Raw genomic sequence first — 25,923 nt, forward strand, 5'->3', positions numbered from 1 at the left:
CGTTAGACTCACAGTAGAAATGAAATAAATTCTTTCAATAATTTGCATATTACAAAATAGAACATTATTTTACTCTCTTCATCTGATTTTTTTAAATTAGCATCATTAAACTGGCAACAGGAAAATAAAAAGACTCACTCTTTTATATTTAAATCAGCATAAAATAAAAGACACTGTTCGGAAACACTGCACAATTATTGTGGAGAGAAATAGGACCAAAGTGCAGACACAGATAACCAACTTAACTGAGACTTAACTTTTGCCTTCATTTTGCGTGTGTTTATTTTATCTGAAAAATTAAAAAACTTAAAATGTCTTAACAAAACATTTGCTTTTCATAATATACATGTCATTAAATAATTTTATTTTTAAAATAATCTTAAAATGTTATCCTACAAAATGTGCAGCAATTTAATTTATTTGTTCTTTTTAGGTGATAGTATGTAGGACCCAGGACGACCGTATACCTGCATCTCTACCAACTTGCGTCTCAGTTTCTGTGCACTCCAGCCTCTTCTGTTCCATGTGAGAGGATTTTCTCTTAGGCAGGAGAAATTATCTCCAAGAAAACAAACAGACTCAGCCATCGCATAGCAGAACAAATTACTTGCATGCATATCCTTAAATGCATGCAAGTAAAGTAAATGTTTTTACTTTACAAGTTCATAAGCATTTCCCCTTTCCAGTTCACAATCAGTTCTACGCCCAGGTTTAAAAATGTGTATAAGAAAATTGGCCTAATATAATATTATTTATAAAAACACTTTCCAGCGGTTAATTGCATAACTACCTTGAGGCAGGACCTCACAACAGAAGCACACTCCATAATGTGTTGTACATTATTATATGTATATTATATGTATTTTTCATCTATTGTATTTACCAACATCAAGGAGTCAAAGCAAAGAAAGACCAAATCATGGCCCATGTTTAAACAAGGAATGTTTATTGATCAAATTTTTTTGTTAAGCAATTAAACATAATTTTTCACCCCCAAAAATTACATTTTCAAAGCAACACAAAGATGGCCCAACATCAGACCGGATTGTGAACTCCACTCTGTGGAGTGGGCAGTCATAATGAAGCAGTACACTTTAATTTGTAGCTTCAAGCTGTTCTTTATATTTTTGGCCACCAGATGTCCCCAGAGATGACTGTGTTGAAAAGCTTCAAGTAATGAAGCTTCAACACAAGCTTTAATGCTTCAACACAAGCTTTAATGCTTCAACACAAGCTTTAATGCTTCAACACAAGCTTTAATGCTTCAGAAAGCTTTGTTTGACCATCACCATGCAAAAGTAATACAAAGGAGCCAAAAGCCTGAGTGGAGACATGGAACATAAATGGTCTATATTTGTATAGCGCTTTTACTAGTCCCCCCTAGGGACCCCAAAGCGGTTTACACACCCAGTCATCCACACACTGGTGGAGGCAGCTACAGTTGCAGCCACAGCTGCCCTGGGGCAGACTGACAGAAGCGAGGCTGCCAGATCGCGCCATCGGCCCGATCTGAAGTGTCTTGCCCAAGGACACAACGACCGAGACTGTCCGAGCCGGGGCTCGAACCGGCAACCTTCCGATTACAAGGCGAACTCCCAACTCTTGAGCCACGGTCGACCATTTTTACAACACCCTCAGGTCTCAGGAAGAAAGTCGTCAGGTCTCAGACAAATAAATGTCAGGTCTCAGGTGTCAGGCAAACATTCATCAGGTCTCAGGGGGAAAAAAACAGGTCTCAGACTAAAAGCTGGATCCATAAGTTAAAGTTTTGCGTTATTTTCTTGAAATTTCGAGTTATTACTTCAAAATTTAGGAAAAACTTGAAATTTTGAGTTACGGATCCTTTTATTCATCTTTTACTTGGAGAAATGACATGGATGATAAGCAGACAAACCAGCAACACACAGAGAAGGACAAAAGGCTTAAATACATAGAGGGATAACGAGGGAAGAAACAGTAGGGAAACACAGCTGGGAGTAGTCAAACGGCCCAGGACCGTAACAATTATCCACTTTAGTTCACTCTCATAACTTTAATATTACCACTACTCTCTTTAGCACACAGTGAACCGACAGGAAAAATAGCTTCAGAGCAGCTACAGGAAAATGTTTCTCACAGTTGCTTTGTGTTTCAAAGCCGAACACACCAGTATCAGAACAGCAGCAGCTCTCCAGCTGGATAGTAAGTGGTAAGCCTGTGCTAGCATTAGCATGGACAAGGACGGTAAGAATCTTCAAGTTTTTGACATTAGTTCTCTCCTTCATTCACTCACTCAGCTCCAGGCTTCCAGTAGGTAAGTAGGCTGGCTTTCTGTTTTTTTCTTGTCCCACAGTTTAACTCTGGGTTTTCCCCTTTTTGTTCTCTGTGTTTCTAGGTCTTCTTTTCAGTAGTTGCCTTCACTACCATGGCTGAGATCAGAAAGAAACCCAGGAGAATCACGTGCCTTCACCTCACCTCCCAGTTGACAGGCTGAATGTAGGCTTTGATTGGCTGTTGAGAGCTAGGCAACACCATGTGGGGTGAACTGAGCAGTGCATTCGATTGCGATAGGAACTGTAACACTTGAGGTAAACAAGTAAAATAAAGAAAATAAATACTGTCTCTTCTTTTATCTTTTGTGTCATCTAATTGTGTTTTTTCCATCTGGGTTACATTAACAATATGAGCTGATGGACAGGATGAGAAAGAGCACGGTGAGAAACAGGTTCCTCTACGTGCTATACGTGTAGAGGAACCTACCCAGGATGGAATTAATCCGACATTCCATTATGAAATTACAGAATTTCAGCTGTTGCATGTCCCAGTAAGTTATAGAGAAAACAGATATTTTATCTCAAAGATTTTACAAAGTCATAATTCATGATTATTCACTGTTGTTATACATTATTAACCTGTTTGTTATATGTAATAATCAGTTAGAAATTGTGTTTTCATGTCATTTTAAGGTAAAATGATTACTTAAATGCAAAATGTTGGCCTTTTATTAATAGTGTAAGGTTTGTATTGTAATGTATATAATCGCACAATTTATATTTAATATTAAATTGAACAGCTGATGGGACACAATGACTCTTACTTAAAACAGAGGGGGGCTGGCAATGCTGCAGTCTGCATTTCAGTTGATCAGCCAAACAATACTGACAAGCTACTGGGAATCTGTAGCAGCACCCAAGAAATGAATAATGTATATATGCAGGAGCCAAACACCAGGAGTCTCCATCACCTCAGACTAGTTGTTCTCCTTCTTGCTGGACCAGGCCCTGGACCTGGACCAGCAACCTGGTGGTGTCAGTCAGCATCCTCCTTGGCTATAGACTAAGGATGAGGTGACTTGCAGTCCTTGTCCAATCTTCTTAGACTTCCATGAGGAAGCAGGGTTTCTTCCAGGGTTGCTCCAGACCCCAGCCAGAGACTGAACCCAAGCCTACAACTGCTGTGATTACTTACTTACTTTTCTAAACCCGACATATCAGAGGAAAGGGAGGGATCAGAGGGAAACTCGGGCTGACCAGTACTTCCTCCCTCTACCTGTCTTACACACACTTCAAGTGGTGTTCAGGACATGCAGGCAGGACATGGAGACAGGTAGTCTTTGACATTCTTAAAGATGGGACCAGAACAGGCACTGGAGAAAAGAGATGGTGCAGTTCTTACCAGGGTGGCAGGTATACCTGGTGGTCTGGGCACCGTGTATTACTTGGAAGGTACAAAAAGATGGTTAGGTGGACCGATACCTTGGTCTTGGTTGTCACACTGGAGAATCCTGATCAGTGATCACTGAGTAAGCAAAGCACCTGAAAGCAAATCTACTGCACAATCGTAGGGACAATGAGGTGGGAGAGAGAGCCTTTTCTGAATACTAAGTAATTATAAACAGCAATACCTGAAGACAGATCCGAGGTGTCAGATGGCTGAAGGAGACAAACACGATTTTAAACAGTGCTGGTGACAGAAATTGTTCCAACCTAAGATGCTATTATGGGTCCAGTAAATGTGGACCCATAACCAGCTTGCTTGACCTACAACAAGTGGGGGGTTCCAGGGGCTTCAGAAATGTACAATTGAATGTGAGAGACTACTCTGTGAGCGATGTCAGAGAGGTGAGTTCAAACCACTGCCAAACCACCCCTCAGCCTGTGCTTCAACGATTCTGATAGTTAGTATGACTCGGGGACGTTGATTCATTTAAGCTAACATAATGATCCTGCTGTAACCAGGTTTGTGATTTTTTTTAATGTTTAAGTCGTATTTTGCTGGTTTCACATTTAAGTTAAGTAAGTCTGTTTGGGAGCTGACAGTTTCTAAGTGGATGGGGTTTTGAGGGGATAACAGGAGGTGTGAAGCTGCAGAGAGGCGTGTAAGACTGAAACTCTGCTTCCTGGTCCCAACTCTGGATAGTCACGTTTTGGGGGCTTTAATAAATTTGGCCAGATTTCTAGAAATGAGAGCTGCTCCATCCAAAGTGGGATGCATGCCGTGTCTCCTAACAAAACCAGGTTTCCTCCAGAAAGTTTCTCAAGTATCTATAAAGCCCACATCGTTTTGGGGACACCACTTAGACAGCCAGCAATTTAAGGAGGACATGCGGCTAAACAAACTACAGAGTACGACATTGTTTTGGCAAAGTTAAGCACCAATTCAGTAATAATTTCAGTGACCTTCGATTGACATAACCAGGTGTCATTACTGCCGATGTGAATGATAATTTTACTGAATTTATGTTTACCCTTAGCCAGCAGTTTAAAATTTAAAGGTAAAAAACTTGGGCGTGTGGCTTGGTAGAGCTCTCCTTCAAGTCTCATGTAAAAGAGACAACAAAGACTGTCTTTTATCACCTAAGGAATAAATCAGACAAGTTTTATCACTTGGCAGTGCAGAGATTGTTGTCCATGAATTTGTGCCTTTGTGCTTGATTACTGTAATGCTCTCCCTACTGGGTTACGGAAGAAAAGTTTTAGAGGTTTACAGATGGTACAAAATGCAGATGCTCACATTTTAACCAAAACTGGGAATTTTGAGCACATTATCCAGTACTGAAATCTCTTCACTGGTTGCCTTGCCAGATTTAAGCAGATTCTAAGGTCCTGTTGCTCACCTACAAGGTATTAAATGGTTTGGCGCCTTCATATCTCTCTGACCTTTTGTACCTCTATGTTCCATCCTGTGCTCTCCGATCTCAGGATACTGGCCTTCTAAAGGTTCCTAAAACCAGAAGAAAAACTACTAGGGAGCCTGCTTTTTTTTTTTTTGTGGAACAACCTCGCTCAAGATATTAGGCAGGCATGCTTTGTGGTTTTCAAATCCAAGTGTTAAACTTGTTCCCCCTGTCCTACATGTATTAATTCTATGCCTCAAGTTTTTCCTGGTTCTTATTGCTTTTCCCTTTTGCTTTATCAGTTTTTAAACTGTATTGTTTTTATTATTTGTATATATATATTTTTATCTTCAAATACTTGTTCAGCACTTTGTTTGAAAGTGCTTTATAGATAAAGTTTTTATTATTATCAACACTTGGATCACGCAGGACAGCTGATTCCTCCTTTATTGTATAGATTTTACCAGAGATAGTTATGCTCTGCAAGTACATAACACTGTAGCTAGGCTTTTTAGAGGAAACGATACCAAAAAGGAGTACTGAGCTTTGGCAGTTCATGAGGGTCAAATAATGGGTTCTGAGTTGACATGTGGTCTCTGAATCAAGCACACAGACTTGAAGACTTGGGGACACTCACAATCAAGTATTGCATCGCAGCATAGTCATTTTGTGCTATGTTAAAAAAAATAAAAAAAATGGAGATACTGTGCAGAAAAAAAGAGCCAGACAGTCATTCTTTGAAAAAACAATTTTATCCTAGAAAACTGTAGTGTAAAGTTATTTTAAAAAAAATTAGCATTCTTTCACTACAAAAATAGATTCTAGACTGATGCTAAAACACCCAGCATTGTGAGAGATAGTACCAAAATATTTCCTTGTGTGATCTAAATAGCAGCCAACCCCAGTTACAACAGATCCACAGGTAAAGAGTCATTTATATATTAAAAATATTTCAGCACAATAGTTTATAATTACATTCCTAAATTACAGTATTTATTACCTGCAAAAGCAAAATATTAAAATCAGAACATGCACAAAAATTGCAGTAGTGCATCAGTACCTATGCGTGGTGTAAAGAATGTGTAATGCTAATTAAATGATAAGTCAAAATAACACACGCACACACATCAATCATCTCAGGCATTACTGAACATGTTCCACTGATTTTCTGAATAGCATGGAAGCTCATTAACATAAAAAAAAAACAAAACACTAAAAGTTAAAATCATGCCAACTTTGTCGATATAAATTTAAAAAGTTAAGACATGAAAAAATATAAAGACTATGCATGAAGTGAAAACGCATGATTTGTGTTACATCAATGTTGTATAAACAAACAAAACCAACAAAGAACCCCAAACGAATTAAAATAGTGTCACCTAATTCAGACTGAAACGCGCGTTTCCTCTGCGTTTCAGTGTCTCAAGAATTTGTCAAGTTTTTGTTACAGCAACTTGTTAATTTAACACTTTATAATTTTGGACACAACATGTTTTTGCAGGTAGAAATGGGCTTTCCTACAACAAATCACAAATCTAAACTACACAAAATATTTATCAATGTTATTTAAAATCATCCCCCAAATTTCTTCTTCATGTCTCTATGAGGAGATGAAGGCCAGTAAGATATACAGCAGAGTACAGTGACTAGATGGTGATGCTGGTAGTGATAAAGGCCATTAGAACATCAAGTGAATTTAAACAAACAGTTTTATACCAAACAAAACAGCTCAGTAGCTTCCATGTCAGATGTAGAAGGCTGATTTGAAGGGATCCGGTCACACGCCAGTAATGTGCCTCATCCAGCTTTGGGTTTAAATGGGTGTGGCCATGCTATGGCAGCAGTGTATGGTCCTTAGGCACATGTGGTGTCACTTCCTTCACATTCTTTGCACCATTACTGAGCCAAAGCCCTAGATGTTCAGAAAGCACTTCTGACAAGAGCCTATTGGTGTCTCTATGAAGGGGCCAGTGTGAGCGCAGCATCAGTAAATGGCGGGATGGGTAAGTCTTTGAGGAGAGGGGTCAGGTGTCAGTAGTGTCAGCTAAAATGGAGGCAAGATCTGTTGCTTAGGTCCATTTTAGACATATCAACATGTCGGTTCTCTGTAAAGATATAGCACAAAAACACCATGAACCAACAGATGTGGATTCAAAAATTGATTGCATGTTTTGCATTTGTAGGAAAGAAAGTGCTACAAAGTCTCACCTCAGCTGTTGAGATAGGCTCCTCACGCTACAGCACTTTTCACATTATTCTCCAGGAATGACCTTAGACAAACAGAAAACAGAATCCATTAACACGATTGGTTACAATTGTCCAACTTCATGTTCACCTTTAAAAACCCAAGAGCTATAATCTCAGCATTTTAAAAGTTTATGATACAATTAGAAAAAGACTGAGCAAGTACAGCTTGTTTGCAAGGCTTACTAGGCAAAAGCCTCTTCTCGCTATAAGGAACATAGAACCGTGCCTCAGATTTGCAAGGTTATATTTAAATAAACCACAAGACTTTCAAAAATGATTTGGATGATTGAGATTGAAGTAAAGATGTATGGTCAAAATGCACAGTGTGATGTTTGTCGTTAATATTGGAGAAATGTTAGAAGAATTTCTGGGTTGAATGAGTTCAATTTTCTCGTAACATATCAAGTGAAAATCTGCAAGAAAAAAATGTTGGTAGCTTTTTAAGCCAAAGAATTACGTCAGTTTACTTTTAAAGGTTAATTGGGAAAAATATTAATGGATTCAGAGTTCTGGGATTAACACCAGCATCACAGTAACAACACAGACTGAAGTTGCTCAGTACATTTCCCCCCCCGGAGGTGCACGCTGCAAACACTTCTTACAAGCAGATCTAGCTGCACACTGCAGTCATTTTTCCAGCCTGAGAATGGCACAACATCTTTTTTTTCCTTGTGTAATTTTTGTACAACTACAAAGAATGTGTTTGTGATACTTGCATTTGATCTCCTTCTAGTGACTTCTGGATCTCCTGAAGTACTTCTGAAAAGAAAAAAACAAAACACAAAAAAACAACTGTAACCAACTATTGCTTTTAACAACACCACACTTTGTCATGACTTTGAGCGTTAGCTCAGTCACAACAAGCCAGCTCACTGGGGAAAAAATGAAGTTGTATCAGTCATGTGCTTATATATGGTTCTGAGACATGTAATTTGGATGTTTCAAATGACAATGTGAGTAAGAGGCTGCAGGACCAGCTCAAAAAGGTAGCGTATAATTCAATTACAACTGAAGCCAGATTTCCTTTGAACAACTACAATGTCTGAGGGACATGCTATTTGACCTTCCAGGTCTATATTTCAGGATATTCTCCTGCCTTTGTACTCACTCTCATCATTCAGCAAAGCATGCTCCATAACATGTTTAGCTGCATTTTCTGCAATAGATGGCATGTCAACACAGTCAGCCATAGACAAGGTACGTGTAAAAACAGACAGCACATTTAGCATAGCACAGAATTATAAAACACCACAGAACACAGAACACACACTCATGTGGCACATGCACATTTACTTACAATGATATTATTTGTTTTTAATTGTTTTACCTGCATCCTCACCATCATGTTTGGCTCTGAAAGGACAGAGAAGACAGAAAGTAATGACAGCTCATTCTTAGGGATGTCAAAACATATCAATTATTGTAATATGTAAAACATGTAATATTAATATCCTGTTAAAAGGGGACAATGAACTGGAAGTAAAATGAGTACATTTTGCTGATATAGCCATACTGGCTGATTTCGATCTACAGTCACTGGAAGGTTGATGTCACTTATAAACATTAAGAGAAAATAAAAGACAAAAACAGCATAACTGACTATATTGGAGCTAGTGATTTATACATTGGGAGGAGGAGGCAAAATATGTTAGAATAATAATAATAATGGATTGGATTTATATAGCACTTTTCAAGGCACCCAAAGCACTTTACAATCCCACTATTCATTCACTCTCACATTCACACACTGGTGGAGGCAGCCACTCAACTATGCGCTTTAGTTGAGCGGTTTTACTTTTCCAGGTGCTGAGGCACGCCTGAGTCAGGACTGTCGGCATCTCTCAGCCTCACGCATTATTTTGGACATTCTATGTCCCAAGAGTGAGTTTCACCAACCAGGGATCAGAACGTCAGACAGCCACTTTGACGGCCATCAAATCCACCAGACCAGACCGCTGTGTCTTTTCCTCTTTTTTATAAATGCAATTTGCACTTCTGTGTTACACAATATCAGTCTTGCGTCTACCTTTTTTAGCTAACTTCATTTTTACTTTTCTTTCTATCTACACACTCTGCACACATCAGTGAGATTTCTATCTAATGTTTATTATTTCTTCACCAGGGTCAGTCTTTACAATCTTTCACTCTCTTTTATATACTATTTGGCATTGTTACAATGATTTTACTCCCATTTAACATGGAAGTTGTAACTACCAGCATCATCTAACAACCTGGCTTAAATTGCCCTACAGCAAACTTTTGTATTCAGCAAACACCAACATGATGAAAACAAGGAAACCTATGAGTACCTATGAGTAGATGAAGCTCCATCTGGCTGTGACTGGTGTTGGTTGGAGCAGCCAGAATGAAGTGGAGCCTCCACCAGACAACGAGGCTCCACAACACAGCGGGTCGACAAAGAGAATCTTTCAAACTCAGACGGGGAGATCAGGTAGAAGCCTGAGGGAGAACAACAGCACACAGGAGCTTAGTGAAAGTGGCAAGCGGGGTGGGGGGACCTATGAATGTAGATAAGTGCACTGGCAAAATGACTGTCCATTGAACAACAACAGCAACAAAAAAACATGACAAAAATCACATTTTAGGAAGAAAATCTCACTTCTAAAAACTCGTGGCAGCAGTTACTGAACAGCATGGATGTAAGCGGCATGAGGGTTCTTTCCATTTAAAACCAACAAACATACAAACGAAACAATCCAGTTTTCATAATAATCTGACAGTAAATGGATCTTTTAATCTGATTAATTTATCCCACAATACAAGTCTGTCGGCATGTACTAACACAAATCACAAAATATACAAATTGTAACCCCAGTTTAGCACCATGAAGCCAGTACTTTTTCTGCGAGCGAAATCAAAGTCGTTCTAAAATCAGGTCTTGTTGTACAGGCATCTTGAAACACCTCACATTCCTTATTTGGGCAGTTATTTTGAAGCGCGTGTCTAAATTTTTTTTAAAAGCTGCTTTAGAAATTGCTGTTGCAAAACACTAACACATATTTTAACTCTGAATTCTCTGACTGTCACATGTTTCTTTAGCTCTTTGTGGAAAGTCAGCAACTTGTTACTGATCCCCATCTCTTCAAATGGCTATTAAGGCTAAAGACTTTAGGCTAGAACAAAGACATACATGACTTCTGAAAACTGCTTCTAGAAGGTCGAGCTAGAGACACATCTGTATTGTTGTTGTTGTATTCTAAAGAGAATGTATTTAGAGCCCCAGTAAAACAGAGGAAGAAACGTGTGCGCAGGTGTCTCTATACCTTGGCCGTGCTTGGTGAAAACACAAGAAGCGATTCCACTGACGTCCTCTCGGCGGATGCAGGGGTAATGTACCTGCATCTTGACGTGTGGCAGTGACACCACGTGAACATCGCCCTGATTAGTCAGGACCAACAAGCCGCTTTCACCATAGTCCTCTGTCCGACTGCTGCCAAACCAGGCCATGCCTACCCGTCGCACTCGAGAGCCATCAACAGCAGTCAGCTTTAATTTCATCTTAGCACTAACTTTTGGCAGCGTGAAAACCTGAACACACAAAACAAATGCATTGGAATAGAGTTTACAAAATTTTAAGAGGATTGAATATTTCTATCCTACACCTCAATAAATAACAGTAATTGTACCGATATTAAAAATTGTGAGCCTAGACCACATAAATGGCATTCTCTTTAGAGCATAGAACAAGCTAAGACACAACAATGCTCAACAAGTGACATGAACCAATAGTAACTGATTTAATTGTTATTTTTGAGGGCTGTAATCTACAGGTCTTTAAAAATACTACCTGAAAACATAATACTTTTAGAAAAATTTACAAGAAACAAGACATTTTAAGACCACCTTTTCTTTGATATTAACTTTTTAAGACATCTTAATGACCCACTGCAACCCTAGTGCTCCAAGTCTAACCTTAAACTGTTCCTCAGACACGACCAGGAGGTGGTGTGAGCCCTGCATATCAGGTGCGCGAGCCAGGTCGTGAGCCACCTCCAGGGGCTCAGGGAGAGGAGCCCCATGTCCATCTAACACCACAATACCAACAACAGGAGCGCGGTGCATCAGCTGAATCTCCTTGGCTGAAAATAAAGGACGCAAATCAGAGACAACTTTACAAGAGGAGGGCAGAGCTGAGAGATCAGGCCACCACAATGTTAAACCTACATAGTTGAGCTGTGACAGGCTCATCTGCTCTATGCTCGACAGAAGGAAGGCGAAGCATGTAGGCAAACACACAGCCACCATTGGTCCCTGCCCATAGGGAGGGTGTGTTATGTGAACCTACAAGAAAATGAGGAGAAACGTAAGGAAATGGAAACAACCCAAAGTTCTGCCCACTATTCATTTCTGTAGCAAGTGCTGTTTACGTACTATAGTACACGTTTAACACGCCAACTCACTGTCAGAGAGGAAGGTGTCAGCAAAGTAGAGCGTCCGTACTAGGCCAGTGAAAGAGTCGTCTGAAGAGCGAGCTTCAATTTTCCTCTGGACGGGAGCCAGCTCCATCTCTGCCAATTCAGCCTCCAGACGAGCATTTGCCTCTTGGAGCTGCTTAGGCAGATATCAATATATATAACACATGCGACAACGGAGAAACACGGAACAGATAGCAGAGTCCTTTTTATGATTCTACCTTAGTAGCAGTGTTAACATGTTGTTTTCTTAGAGAGACTCTGCTACGTCTGATTCGTCTAAAGGATTGTCGCAGGGATTTCTTTATGCTCTTCACTCTGGACAGAGGACCCTCCATGGCCAGCTGATCGCTGGGGTTTAGTGTGCACCTAAAAGTTTGAAAACACAATATGAGCACATATGATATGCAGACAGCTGCACAAATACTTTGCTTACTCCTAAAATGTAACAAACAAAGACACAACAAGGCTACAGTTTTTCTCATAACATGTACGGTGACTTGAGCATGAGTGACTGATATATTAGGTTGGAATATCCACCTAGGTAAATATTATATCCCTATATCACTTGTACTGTGTTAAAACTGAAGATTTCCTTTGAACATGATGGATGACAGCTGGGACCTGGGCCTGATGCATGAGTGATAACTGATGGATCACTGGGTGGTATCTGGGCTGATGCAGTCTCAGGAGTGGGTGGTAGATAGTACTAAGGCCAGCTGCATGAGTCTGCAGGTCAGAGTGACCTGCTGAGAGCCACAGAGGGCAGGTGTGTGTCGCTGTCATGGACTGTCTTGAGTTTGTTTGCGTAACTGTTATTATGATAGCCATTATGGTTTAGATTTGTTTTGGATCAGGTTTTGTCAGGTAGTGGTTGGCACTGTTGCCTCGCAGCAGGAAGGTTTGAATCCACCATCTGGGTGTGTGGCGTTTCCAGAAGACAATAAATGATTTTTTTTCTCTGTATGTGTTGTTGTAGGGTCTACCTTACAATATACAGCCTTGAGGCGACTGTTGTGATTTGACGCTATATAAATAAAATTGAACTGAACTGAATTTAATTTTCTACCCAGTAGTAAACGAATGGTTGTAAGTTTGAAAGCTTGGTTACATCCAACTTGCTTCTTTGTACTACGAAAGAAAATGATGGCTAAAACACATCCACTAACATGAAACAGATTTCCTGGAAGCTGTAAACACAGTACAGACACATGTTTCACATCTTTCTTAATGCTTCTCCTTACTTGATCAGGACACTGTTCTTCTGTTGGTAGTCATATAACCCAAACCCATGACTGGTGCCAAAGGCTATCAGCTTCCACTCTGAGTGCAGTGTGAGAGCAGTGACCACAGCTGGGGGCTGGCACTGGACAACAGCAAAGGGCTGGAAGCCTGCAGGAAACATCACTGGGTCTTCCTGGATATCCAGCTGAGTGTGGCCCTGTGAAGGAAGACGACTATCAAATGCTGGAATATGTAGTTGACGGTGTAACAATAGAAAGGTTTTATGATAGCCTTCAGAGCACACATAGTAAGCTAGTTATTATTGTAAATGCAGCATTTAAAGCCTTTTTAGATCACCTATTTTTGTATGCTGTATATGTTTCTGGATTCTGCAAAGTCTCAACTTTTGAGTTTTGGCTGCTGCTTATTTCTGGAAGTACAACTGACCTTATTTAGACAAGAGGGTGGATTTCTTAGTTATTAATGCTACTTAGCTTGGTTGCAAAGTTGCATTAATTAAATTTTTCATTCAATCATTTTTGTGCCAGACTGCAAAAACACTTTTTGGGGGAGGCATCTGTAGAGAATGAAAACTCTGTTGGAGACCTAAAACATACGGGTCACGTTACAGTGGCCAGATCCGTCCTTCATAATGTCTACAGCTGCTGCATGTCACTGTAAAAACATAAACAAACATAGCGAGTAATCAGTTCTGTTCTTTACCTTCCATCGAAATCCTTCTTGACCTTGCAGCAAATCCACAACTTTAGCCTCCACGGTTTGCTCTGCTGCCTCGTCATTCAACTCCAACATTAGGATCTGCAAAGTCAAAATAACAGTGGGAATAATCACAATAATGTGATATCAACGTAGGCCTACACACACACACACACACACACACACCCCACTCGGTCTGCGGACAGTCTTTATCCTTCAAACTTAGACAATAAGGATTGTCTGTAATATTGCATTCACATCTTCTTGTAGAACTTCAAGAGGTACTTTATGCACTCTTAGTTAATCAGCCAAAGAGGGTCCAGTTTTCCAGTTCAGCCATGATCCTATCACACACACAATTGTATGATAAGTTGTACTTGGACCTGGTGACATCACCCCCCTTGAAATGACGTTTTGGCCAACCCTTGGCATAGCATTTGTGTTGTACCTCGTTGATCTCTAGTTGTGAGTAGTTTCTTCCAGCTATTTGAACACTGAGCTACTAGTTGTTTTGCTGTTAGTCTAGATGTTGGGTGTGATTCCATAGGTCCCACATCCACTTCCTGTAACCCCTTCCACTGGGATTCCTTGGTAGTAGCATTCCAACAACCCCATATTCTCATACCTTGTGCACTTATGCCTTCTTGTCTTCTGGTTCCTCAACACTGCCGGTATAGCTTTAGTTACACTTCTCTTGCATATATTCCAAGGTAGGCTTGTGTAGCATGGGGGAGTCTTACTGGATACAAATGACACAGCATGACAGCCAACCTGGAGTTTGCCAAAAAGCACCTAAAGGACTCAAAATTCTCTGGTCTTATAAGAGAAAGATTGAACTTTTTAGCCTGTAAGCCAAAGCACTATGCCTGGAGGAAACTAGCCATTACAATCCCTGCACTGAAGCATGGTGGTGGCAGCATGATGCTTTGGTTGAGGGAAAAGAGTGTTTATGAATATAAATAAATTCAACACTGAGCATGAAAAAACTGACTTCTTAAGCTCTACTACGCCTACATATGCAAGAGGGCGTAAGAATCAACAGAAAAATCTAAATTTCTCTCAAACTTCTACAGAAGGTCAAAGGTCAAGAGCAGGCTTTACCATATATACTGACTTACTAGCAAAGTATAATTCTTAAAACTTAACTCTAACTTGACAAGTAAGAGTTTACCTTACTGATGTAAGTTAAGTGCTTAACTTACTCTACATCAGAGATATGACTTAGCCCAACATGACATAGGTCTGTTGTAAAATTCTCAATAGTCACCTGTCCCGCAGTGCCAGCTACAGTCAGATAACCACTATATTTGCAGAGATGGATCTTCTGGATGCCGAGCCTTGGGTCATCACTGTAGGGGTCAAAACAGCCAACCTAAACAGAAACATGACAAGGGTGAAATTTAGAGTAACACCTCTACTTCAAAACATACGTAGAAAACAGGAAATACTTTGTATCAATAGGTAACTTCACATCTGAGCAGACAAGTATCACATGTGGAGTTCCCCAAGGTTCCATCTTGGGACCCCTTCTGTTTAACATCTACATGCTCCCACTGGCACAGATTATAAACAACAACAAAATAAACTATCACAGCTATGCAGATGACACACAAATATATATCACAATGTCACCAGGAGACCGAGGCCCTGTACAGGCTCTTGGTAAATGCATTGAGGAAATCAATGACTGGTTGTGCCACAATTTTCTCCAGCTAAACAAAAACAAAACTGAGGTAATAGTCTTTGGCGCCAAAGAGAAACGATTACAGGTCACCAGAGAACTTCAATCTATACATCTAAAAACCACAAACCAGGCGAGAAATTTGGGTGTAGTGATGGATGCAGACCTAAACTTAGAAAAACACATTAAGACAATAACAAAGTCAGCTTACTATCACCTCAAGAATATATCAAGGATAAAAGATCTGATGTCTCAACAGGACCTGGAAAAACTAGTCCATGCATTCATTTTTAGTAGGCTTGATTACTGTAACAGCATCTTTACAGGTCTACCTAAAAAATCAGTCAGACAACTACAGCTCATTCAGAACTCTGCTGCTCGAGTCCTCACTAAGACCAAAAAAGTGGACCACATCGGTCCAGCTCTGAGGTCTTTACACTGGCTGCCTGTCCGTCAGAGGATAGACTTTAAAGTTCTGATGCTGGTCTATAAAGCTCTGAATGGTTTAGGACCAAAATACATCAATGACCTCCTGACCCAGTATGAACCTTTCAGATCCCTCAGGTCATCTGGATCCGGTCTTTTATCAGTTCCCAGAGTCAGAACCAGACACGGAGAAGCTGCATTCAGCTTTTATGCTCCTTATATCTGGAACAAACTCCCAGAAAGCCTCAGATCAGCTGAAACACTCAGTTTATTTAAATCCAGGTTGAAGACTCACCTGTTCTCAGCTGCATTTGAATAAAGCACCAAATCCACACTTTTAAGCTTAAATTTCAAAACTTACATTTAACTACTGATTTTATCTACTGCTCTGATTTTATCTGTTTTGATTTTATATACTGTTGTTTGTTTGTTTGTTAATTAGTTAGTTTATTTGCTTGTTTTATTCAATTTTAAATCATGCTTTTTATTTGTTCTTGTTTCTAATGTCTCTGTAAAGCACTTTGAATCACCTTGTTGTTGAATTGTGCTATACAAATAAACTTGCCTTGCCTTGCCTTACTTCCAGCTTTGCCTAATATGCTGCTATGCAAGACCTTGATTAACATTCCTCTTTTACATAAATCTTAAAATAAATCACTGCTGTTAATTTAAAGTAAAATAATGTAAAAAGATTGTTCATCCATCCATCCATTCGCTTTTCAGGGTCGCGGGGGGCGCTGGAGCCTATCCCAGCTGTCATAGGGCGAGAGGCAGGGTACACCCTGGACAGGTCGCCAGTCTGTCGCAGGGCCAACACATAGGGACAGACAACCATTCACACTCACATTCACTCGCACATGCACACCAAGTGGCAATTTGGATTATCCAATTAACCTATCCCCACAAGCTGGGCTTGGTTAGTACTTGTAAAAGATTATGTTAATTTTAATGCTAATTAAGATTAATTATAAATTCATTAGCATGGTTGCCTCAGAGCAAGCACGTCCTGGGTTCTAAATAACCATCTGGCCAGAAGCTTACTGTGTGGAGTGCGCTCCTCCCACAGCCCAAAGACATGCACTTAGTGGGGTTATGTATACATAGTTTACTCAGGAATTATTAAAGTATTCTGATTTTAGTGATTCAAAATTGCCCATTGATAATTTTTTTGCATTTAAGAACACTTTTTCTTTAAAAAAATAAAAATAAAAATTACACACACACACACACACACACACACACACACACACACACACACACACACACACACACACACACACACACACACACACACACACACACACACACACACACACACACACACACACACACACACACACACACACACACACACACACACACACACGAATTCTAATATTCTAGTTCTAGTTTTGTTGAGAAATGTTATATGCGGTCAAACTTGGAAACCTTGCCATTTATAAAATGCTAACCAACGAGCAGCTCATTTGGAAAGACCTGTGTTTTTTCTATTTGAATATTTATCATTGCTCATTATTCGATTACTCAACTAATTGATGGAATTTGTGATAGAATACCTGAATAATACTTAAAATAAGTCCCAGTGTCGTGACATTTCTTTATATTCACCTTAAAATATAAATGAAAATGTTCTTTTCTATAGATTAGATTAGAAAAACATACCTTTCTAAATGGAGGCCATTCTCCTTCAGTCCCTTGGTTCATGTTGTCATTGGGGTCAGCATCTGTGTGGAATACTCCAGCTGTGCTCAGCTTGTACATGGGATAGAGACAGACTCCTGATGCATCCCAGAAACGAACTGTGCCATCCTCATGCCTATATACACAGCAGCGTTAGAATAATTTTTACAACTTCAAAAAGACCTTTCAATAAATGTGAATGAAGGCAACCGTACTAACCCCGTGAGGAGCAGATCTCTCTGTGGAGGATCTGGGGCCAGGTTCTGACCTCCTGTTACTGGCCACGGCTGACACGAAGAAAGAAAATTAGTAAGAAAACAGTATGAAAACTTGATGTCCTCAACCATCATCTTATATTCAAGATGCACCATTCAAGTTATGATGAACAGCCTTTTAGGGGATTCTTAAGAGTCTCATACAGTGGTAACATATCCCATCAGTAATAATATTGGCACTTAATGGGGTGACTGTATAGCCTGTGTTTTTACAGATTCACAGAAAAAGTGAAAACCTGTCATGCAGTCAGAGAAATATAAATATGACGGGACATTATTTTCAATTTACAAAGATTTTTACCTTTTTTGAGTAGTTTGCATTCTGATGCTTTCCAGCAGCGAAGATCCTCTCCCACAGTTTGAGGGGAATGGTGGAGACATGATGTGAGCATGTTATGGCTGAACTATGAAGGGGGACCAAGTAAGGAGTCTGTATGATGGGCCAGCCCTCAGTCTGCAAGTCAATAACTACCAGCTCCTCCTCCACCAGGACAACCAGGGCGCTGGGCTCTCCTGCAGGAAGATACACAGCAGCTAATAAACTGAGATCTGGGATACGCTTGTGTCTCTTGTCAAAACTGCTCTCATTTTTCTGGGCTGCTGTGATGAATAAATTACAATTACACAAGAGAGTTATGTTCAAATTTACACAAACCCGTGTCAATTCAAACTGTGGTAACCTTGCCTTATCTGGCAAGTTGTCTTTGGCTACGTTCACACTGCAGGTCTTGATGCTCAATTCCAATTTTTTGATCAAATCCGATGTTTTTGTCTGCTCGTTCACACTACAAATAAAATGTGACAGCAAACGCGCTCTAGTGTGAACCCTCAAGCGCCCGCATGCGCAAAAGAAGACGTCACACACAACGCGCGCTGTTTAGACCCAGAGCAACAGTATTGTTTGACCGATGGCCTTAATATAAAGACTTGTTTCGGACTTTACGTTTCCCAATTTTGCTTTAAGTTATAAAGTTATTTTGTTATTTACAAATGGCCTAATAATGATCCTTATTGCTGTTTTAGAGAGGAGCGGTGGTTCAAAAGATAGTTGGAAATTTCTGTCAGAATCTGCAGATTATACAGTACAAATAAAATGTTCACGTTCCTCCAACGTTGTCTTCCCAACAGTTTCACTAACATCTACACTGGATGGCCAGGAAGCATTCATATGACATGGATATGGGTCGCATAGGGTCAAAAAAGTCAGATTTGATGCGCTTTCGCCCGCAGTGTGAACGTAGCCTTTGTCTGTGTGTGGTGTGATCAGGTGATCAGAGATTGGGAACACCTGGGTACAGTATTGGTTGGTATAAGAGTACGCTCTACTTGTTCCCTCAGAAAGAGCGATTCCTCTGCTCCTGAGGATCATGTGCTGTAAAACTGTTTTGTTGTTTTTATCCAAATATTTAACTCACCAAGCTAGCTCATATGCAAAATTCCAACCCTACTGACTGACACATCTCATGTTCAGCTCAGTTAATTTCAAATAAAGCCGTTTATTCTTTTACCTGACTAACTACATCACCTACCGTTACTTGTTATCACTTTTTAGCCAATTGTGACATAACAAATAGCACTACATGGTTCAAAGCAATTAACTGATGTCATTCACTTTCTGATAGGCCCAAAAACTCTTGACTGTTATTGAGTGTTATTTTTTTTCTAATGGGGGATTTGACATCATTTGTCTTTTCTACATTTGGTTTATGAGTATTCCCCCCAAAAAACATCAATATCATGATTAATATGTTTTGGCATTTAAACTGTATTCATTAATGTTTGTTCACTTATTATAACTGCGTCCTTCTACACAGCAACAAAGTAACAAAGTCTAAGTAAGTTAAACACTGAAGCAGTGTTCCCCTGTGTATTTAGTATGTTTGTGCACTCTTTATAGGACCTAACAACATCAGAGACTGGGGAACATAGATCTTCAATGCTGTCAAATACTTTAAGAGTCCCATATTTAAATGTGCTGTAATTTTGTTGCCAGTTTGTTGGTGTGTGTGGCCTGCCTGTGTGCTCCGGTCCATCTCTAATGACGAAGAAGTCGATGATCCTGGAGGTAAAGTCCAAGGCCACGTGTTTTTTACCATGGATCACTGTAATACAGTGTCTGTCCCCATAACTGGCCCTGGGCATACCACCACTGAACAGCAGGAATGGAGGCCTACACAAACACGCAAACATACGTACACACAAGGTTCAAGTTCAGTTCCATTTGTTCAGTGATTAATGTGTAACAGCGGCTCACATAACATATCTGAGAAGTTAAATATTAGAAAGGTGACGACATCACTTTCACTGAAGGAAGCTGACAAAAAGATTTATTTCACCGGTGGATGACGTCATCTTACCCTTCTTCTGTAGGGAGCTGAACTATTTTAGAAATGGCCTTGCAGGGAAAATGTCCTGCAATTATAAAACACAAGTAACCATGAGGCCTAAACCTTTTTACTTTATGATTAATAAAACAGTGGAGAGCTTCCTCTTTACCATAAGGAATGTCTGATTTCTCTTCCTCGTTTGTGTCCTGCCCCCCCACCATCCATCGACAATAGCTTCCATCGCTGTGTGAACTCAGAATGTACTTTCCGTCCTCAGTCCAACACACACTCTCCAGTTGCTATGGATAGATTACACAGTATTCAGTCAGTTTATATACTGGCAGCTGGTGTTCTGTTCAGGCGTACGTTACATGACAGGTACCTGTGTGGCAGGAATGTGCTGGATGGCAAGTTTTTTCTCCAAATCCCAGATGACCATGAGGCCACGTCCATAGCCAATGATGACCTGATCTGGATCGACCGGGTTCTCTTGTAAGGCCTCAACGTGTTCTAGATTTCTGCGACCGATGTAGTCATCAGGTACGCTGTACACAACAAGCAGAGGAAATAATTCAAGAGAATATCAGTCTTATTATTGATGCACAGGGGATGACAGGCAATATATTCTATTATACTGTGCAGTGTTGGGAAGGTTACTTTTAAAATGTTACTCCCCAACACTGATACTGTGTGACAGCAGTTTAGCAGGAACACTTTTTTAAACACTTGAAGTGAGCAGACTGATATTTATAATGTACAGAGTGCTCATTTCCACTGTAATACATGCTCTGAAAGTGACTAAAGAATAGGGCTGTTCGATATAACGATATATATCGGATGACGATATAAAAACGTCTGTCGTTTCATTTTACGCTATCGTTTGTTTCGTGGTGTCGCAAAATAAACAGTTTACGGCAATATTTGTTCATCGTTTTGATGGTCACTGTAGTGGCTATATTCATTTCTCTTTCTCTTATATTTAATATAACCACACTACGGACGGACAAGCGCCTGTTTTTATGGGTTGTCGTTAGCAACAACGACGGTAAAACGGGGCAACAAGAGGTTTTATATCGGGATATGAGATTTTGGTCATATCGCACAGCCCTACTAAAGAATAATGTAAATTTCCAGACAAACTGTAGTGTTGAGCTTAGGGATGGGTGTCGAAAACCGGTTCTTGTTGAGAACCAGCTCCCACTGTTTCAATTCCTTGGAATCGTTTGCCATTTTTGCAAACGATACCCTTATCGATTCCAGTCGCCCCGAATGACGTCACCACGTTGTGGAGCCTCATTTACCTGGCAGGAAACATGGCGGCTCAAATGCTCAAAAGTTTGGTTATACTTTACGAGAACGGATGACAACAGGGCAACTTGCAAAACTTGAAAAGTAGATATTTCATTTAAGGGAGGAAACACTACGAATATGCAAAAGCATTTGCTGACAAAACACGTGATGACCTTAACTGAATGTCGTGTTTTTAATTCCGCTCCGGACTCGTGAATCTCAACCCAGCAGCAGCGGTAACGTTTGCACGTCCTCTCCCGTTAATGCGGCAGGTAAATAATCAGCTAACAGTGCATATTATGTTAGCGCGATCTGCCTTATTACAAAACCTGCCATTACTGTGCATTTAGTGACCATGATGAGAGAGACAGACAGAGTCTGGCTCAGATGCTGGCAGTTCTCGCTGCAGTCTACCGGTAAAATCTCCTTTCAGGCCAGGATAGACGAATGTCACCGAGCAGTGACTAAGTTTGTGGTAAAAGGTTTGCACCCGTTTGCCACAGCAGATGCCCCCGATTTTCGGTAAGTGTGTTTAATTGTAGGCAGGGACATTACTGGATATTCTTGTGTAATTGCTACAGAATAATTTATGTTATACTTTGTTATTGCTACAGAAGAATATTTATTTTATTATTTTACATTTTTCCCCCGGGGACCCTGTGACACCCCATTGAAGAGCCGTAGGCTGGATCTCTTAAGATCTCACTGTTGGGTTTGTAAGGCCAGTTACTCCTAAATTTCTATCTTGTTCAAAGAGAAGATATAAAACAAAGTTCTAAGCTAATCGACCTTAGTGTTCTCCTTTTTTAAAAAGAATCGATAAAGAATCGAATCGTTAAACGCAACAATAGGTGCTTTCAAACAGAAAAAACTTCCTCTAGTAACTTTAGCAGTTTCACTTTTTTTTTTTTTTTTTTTATGTCTATGCTGCAGAAACTAACAACTGTCATAGTCCTTAGCAGCATATAGTATGCAACTGTCTGTAACATGTGTTTTAATTTGCCTACCTGCTGGCAATTTGGTCAAGGCTGATGTTCCTCTCTTCCAGCTCTCTGAATCCTGGAACTTCAACTACAAATACATGTCCACCTTCTGTCCCCAACAGCAGCAGCTCACCTGAGGAGTGGGCCAGTACTGCTGTCACTCTGGTCACGCTTGGTGGGGCACTGAGAGGAGGAGGAGGAAGGAGAAAAGTGGCATCACTTGGCAACTTTTTGATCAAAGGCATGGGTAGATGTCCTGTGACCTGTACAACTAAGCAAATTCTACATATTCATATCTCTTCTTTATCTGGCTTTACTTAACTTAACAAGTCAAATAATAATAATAATAACAATAATAATAATAATAATAATAATAATGGATTGCATTTATATAGCGCTTTTCTAGGCACCCAAAGCGCTTTACAATTCCACTATTCAGTCACACACTGGTGGAGGCAGCTACAGTTGTAGCCACAGCTGCCCTGGGGCAGACTGACAGAAGCGAGGCTGCCATATCGCACCATTGGCCCCTCTGGCCAATAGGCCATTTCTCAAAAAGGTTACTGTGGAGAAAGGAAAATGATAGGTGGAAATATGTGGTTTACCCAGGTGGTCCAGTCAGCGTGAAGCGTCCTATTTCAAGAAGTTCCGAAAGTCCATTGTGTCCTCTTAGAGTCCACATGTGCAAACTGTTGTCATCCAGCAAAGTAACCAGCTCAACCTGAATAAGAGTCACAAATAATCAGAGATATAATAAAATGTATTCCCTGATACACACTATTGAGAACAGCACTATAGTACAAGCAAGCTCAATAAAACAAAATTCTGCTAGCATTCTATGTTGTGTGATTTATATCAAACATTACCTGGTGGGGCATGAAGTGCACCTGTGTGACAGCAGCATTCTCATCATGTAGCCCCATGAACTCCACACCTGGAGCTCCATATCTGAACAATGGTTAAGCACAGACTCCATTTATCATAGTTGCAATCATACTAGCACACTGGGAAGAGCTAAGCTAATGCACATTTAGTAAGATGGTCTATTTTACACAGAGAAATCCAAAACTTTAAGTCCTAATTTCAGGGAGGCATCTCAGTGTTTGAGGGGACGCCAAGATACTATGTACAGGGAATTAGAGCCAGAAATCTTCTTGCTTTAGAAGTCACAACTTAGACCTCCTCTCTCCTTTGGGTGGCGCTGTCACTTGGTGTTCCCTCTCTCTGCAGTAGAGGATCACTTCCTGGTCCAACACACAGTGGTGTTTTTGTGCAGCAATTTAATTAAAAACTAATAGATAACTTATTTATTTCATAGTGTAATCTTCACATGCTTCATCCAAAGCACACACTCTGTGTATTCACTTGCTAATTTATAGTCACAGTATTCACTCTTCCTTACAGAAACCTGGTTACAGCAGGATGATTATGTTAGCTTAAATGAATCAACACCCCCCGAGTCATTCTATCTGAAACCTTGAAGCAGGCCGAGGAGGAGGTGTGGCAGCAATTTTCAACACCAGCTTATTAATCAACCAAAGACCAAGACAGAGTTTTAATTCATTTGAAAGCCTGATGCTCAGCCTTGTCCACCCCAGCTGAAAAACTCAAATAACAGTCTTATTAGGGCAGGGATAACTCTAGGTAGAGTGGTGGTCCCCATAATCAGAAGGTCGGGGGTTCGAATCCTCTGTACCCTGAGGTACCCCTGAGCAAGGTACCGTCCCCACACACTACTCCCTGGGCACCCAGTGGCTGCCCACTGCTTCACTGAGTGAGTAGGTTAGATGCAGAGAGGATTTTCCCCACGGGGATCAATAAAGTATACATTATTATTATTATTATTATTATTGTTATTATTAGTTATCATCTATCATCCACCTGGGCCTTACACTGAGTTTCTGTCTGATTTCTCAAGACTTTTTATCTGATTTAGTGCTCAGCTCAGATAAAATAATTATTGTGGGTGATTTTAACATCCATGTAGATGCTAAAAATGACAGCCTCAACATGACATTTAATCTGTTATTAGACTCAAGTTGACCTCTCTCAAAACGAACCCACCCACCACTTTAATTACACTCTAGATCTTGTTTTAACATATGGCATAGAAACTGAACATTTAACAGAGTGATGGATACAGTTTGATAGCCCCGGAGCGAGTGCCAATGGCCAGCAGCTTCAAGGAGGGACTGTAGCCCAGAGCACTGGGCTGGTGGGGGAATCCATGCTCCACTGTCTGAGGAGGAGAGTGAAAAGATGAGGGTGAGAAAGAACTTTGACAAAAGAGCCAAGGACAGAGACAAGAGTGTACAGAACAATACCAGCTTTAAGAAATGCCCTCATACATCTCAATAAATGTCAGAATTCACAGCTAATGATTTTAATCAGAGTTTAACAGTCAGCAGCAGTGTCTAATATTTATATTTATTTCACTGGCTCCCCAGTCCAATATATCACGCTTTTACTGGATGTTTTACTGGTCTGGAAAATTAAGTCTAGAACCCACGGACATGACCAACTACTATGTTTGTACATTTGGCGTACTCTGCCAGGCTGCGGCCGCTATCAGTCTGTATATGCAAGAGCAAAAAATAAGAACTTGACTCAAAACAAAATGTAAAAATACTGGTGGCAGGGAGTGGTAAAAATATATCCTACGTGACTTGAGTCACATATGCTACATTTAGTACTTTGAGTTATCACATTTACAAAACATGACATTGAGTCACTGAGATTCAAACTGGTCTAACTTTAGTAGATACACCTATGGTTGCAATTCTGCTTGCATTATCGCATTCACAACAATCCACACCGCCTGCCAACTTGCCGGGCAGGGTAATGACAACCCCTAACCAGCTTTCTACGGCTGAGGGGTTAAAAAAAAAAAAAAAAAGAAAGAAAGAAAGAAAGCATTTACTCATAACTACTAGGGTCATCCACACAGCACAGTAATGTTGGAAGGAAATGATAAAGTTAAAATAAGATTACAACAATGGAAGGAGCACACAAATCAAAGTGCCTTAAGTGTCGTTGTTTACTGGAAGCAATCTTTAGCCACAGAGCAAGCTATAATGGGAATCTGTCACAATGACACCCAACAAACAGCCACTATCACAGCAGCTAGATGTCTTTATGCCAAGCTGGCGAGTCGTATTAGAATTCTTAGTTTTGAAAACACGCCAGGAGGACCAGGAGGAATGAGTGTTTGAGAGCAACATCTCAGATTGGACATGTAAAGGTATACATAAATGTTCCAGTGTTAATTTTGACGCAAATTTTGATTTTGTTTTAGTCATAATTTAGTTTTATTTGATTAAATATCATAAGATTGTTGTAGACCAATTCAGTTGACAAAAATAGAAAGTATAAAAGTTTGTTGTGTTTTTAACCGGTGAAAGTTGCTCTATGCGCCGCGGTTTGCAAAGTGTCTGACTTTCCTTGACATGAAATGTGTCCATATGATTACTCTTCTGACATTTTGTTGTTTTTTCATGAGACGGGGAGCTCGCCCAACCTTGTCTGTCAGCGGCAGATCAAATTGT

The 25,923-nt window shown here is 40.2% G+C and overlaps 1 protein-coding gene across 4 annotated transcripts in view; it reads right to left on the bottom strand.

The window, feature by feature from the left end:
* Positions 1-5,828: 5,828 nt before the first annotated feature.
* llgl2 (LLGL scribble cell polarity complex component 2) overlaps positions 5,829-25,923 on the bottom strand; it is a 47,387-nt gene continuing 27,292 nt past the window's right edge. For 2 of the 4 annotated variants that reach the window (XM_026177583.2, XM_026177584.2), the window contains exons 3-27: positions 24,520-24,617; positions 23,245-23,326; positions 22,984-23,099; positions 22,403-22,561; positions 20,488-20,650; positions 20,275-20,404; positions 20,136-20,190; positions 19,794-19,948; positions 18,080-18,291; positions 17,723-17,790; positions 17,486-17,639; positions 14,984-15,088; positions 13,723-13,818; positions 13,020-13,216; positions 11,997-12,144; positions 11,764-11,911; positions 11,528-11,644; positions 11,276-11,442; positions 10,627-10,891; positions 9,652-9,802; positions 8,670-8,695; positions 8,451-8,498; positions 8,059-8,101; positions 7,304-7,365; positions 5,829-7,200 (exon numbers count right to left, since the gene is read on the bottom strand). In XM_026177583.2, the coding sequence (XP_026033368.2) occupies positions 7,326-7,365; positions 8,059-8,101; positions 8,451-8,498; positions 8,670-8,695; positions 9,652-9,802; positions 10,627-10,891; positions 11,276-11,442; positions 11,528-11,644; positions 11,764-11,911; positions 11,997-12,144; positions 13,020-13,216; positions 13,723-13,818; positions 14,984-15,088; positions 17,486-17,639; positions 17,723-17,790; positions 18,080-18,291; positions 19,794-19,948; positions 20,136-20,190; positions 20,275-20,404; positions 20,488-20,650; positions 22,403-22,561; positions 22,984-23,099; positions 23,245-23,326; positions 24,520-24,617 (2,943 nt within the window). In that variant the 3' untranslated portion in view covers positions 5,829-7,200; positions 7,304-7,325. The remainder of the gene's footprint in view (positions 7,201-7,303; positions 7,366-8,058; positions 8,102-8,450; positions 8,499-8,669; positions 8,696-9,651; positions 9,803-10,626; positions 10,892-11,275; positions 11,443-11,527; positions 11,645-11,763; positions 11,912-11,996; positions 12,145-13,019; positions 13,217-13,722; positions 13,819-14,983; positions 15,089-17,485; positions 17,640-17,722; positions 17,791-18,079; positions 18,292-19,793; positions 19,949-20,135; positions 20,191-20,274; positions 20,405-20,487; positions 20,651-22,402; positions 22,562-22,983; positions 23,100-23,244; positions 23,327-24,519; positions 24,618-25,923) is intronic. The other 2 variants (XM_080305253.1, XM_080305254.1) reach the window with 2 other exon arrangements.

The sequence above is a fragment of the Astatotilapia calliptera genome, chromosome 8 (assembly GCF_964374335.1).
Source record: "Astatotilapia calliptera chromosome 8, fAstCal68.1, whole genome shotgun sequence".
Taxonomy (NCBI): domain Eukaryota; kingdom Metazoa; phylum Chordata; class Actinopteri; order Cichliformes; family Cichlidae; genus Astatotilapia; species Astatotilapia calliptera.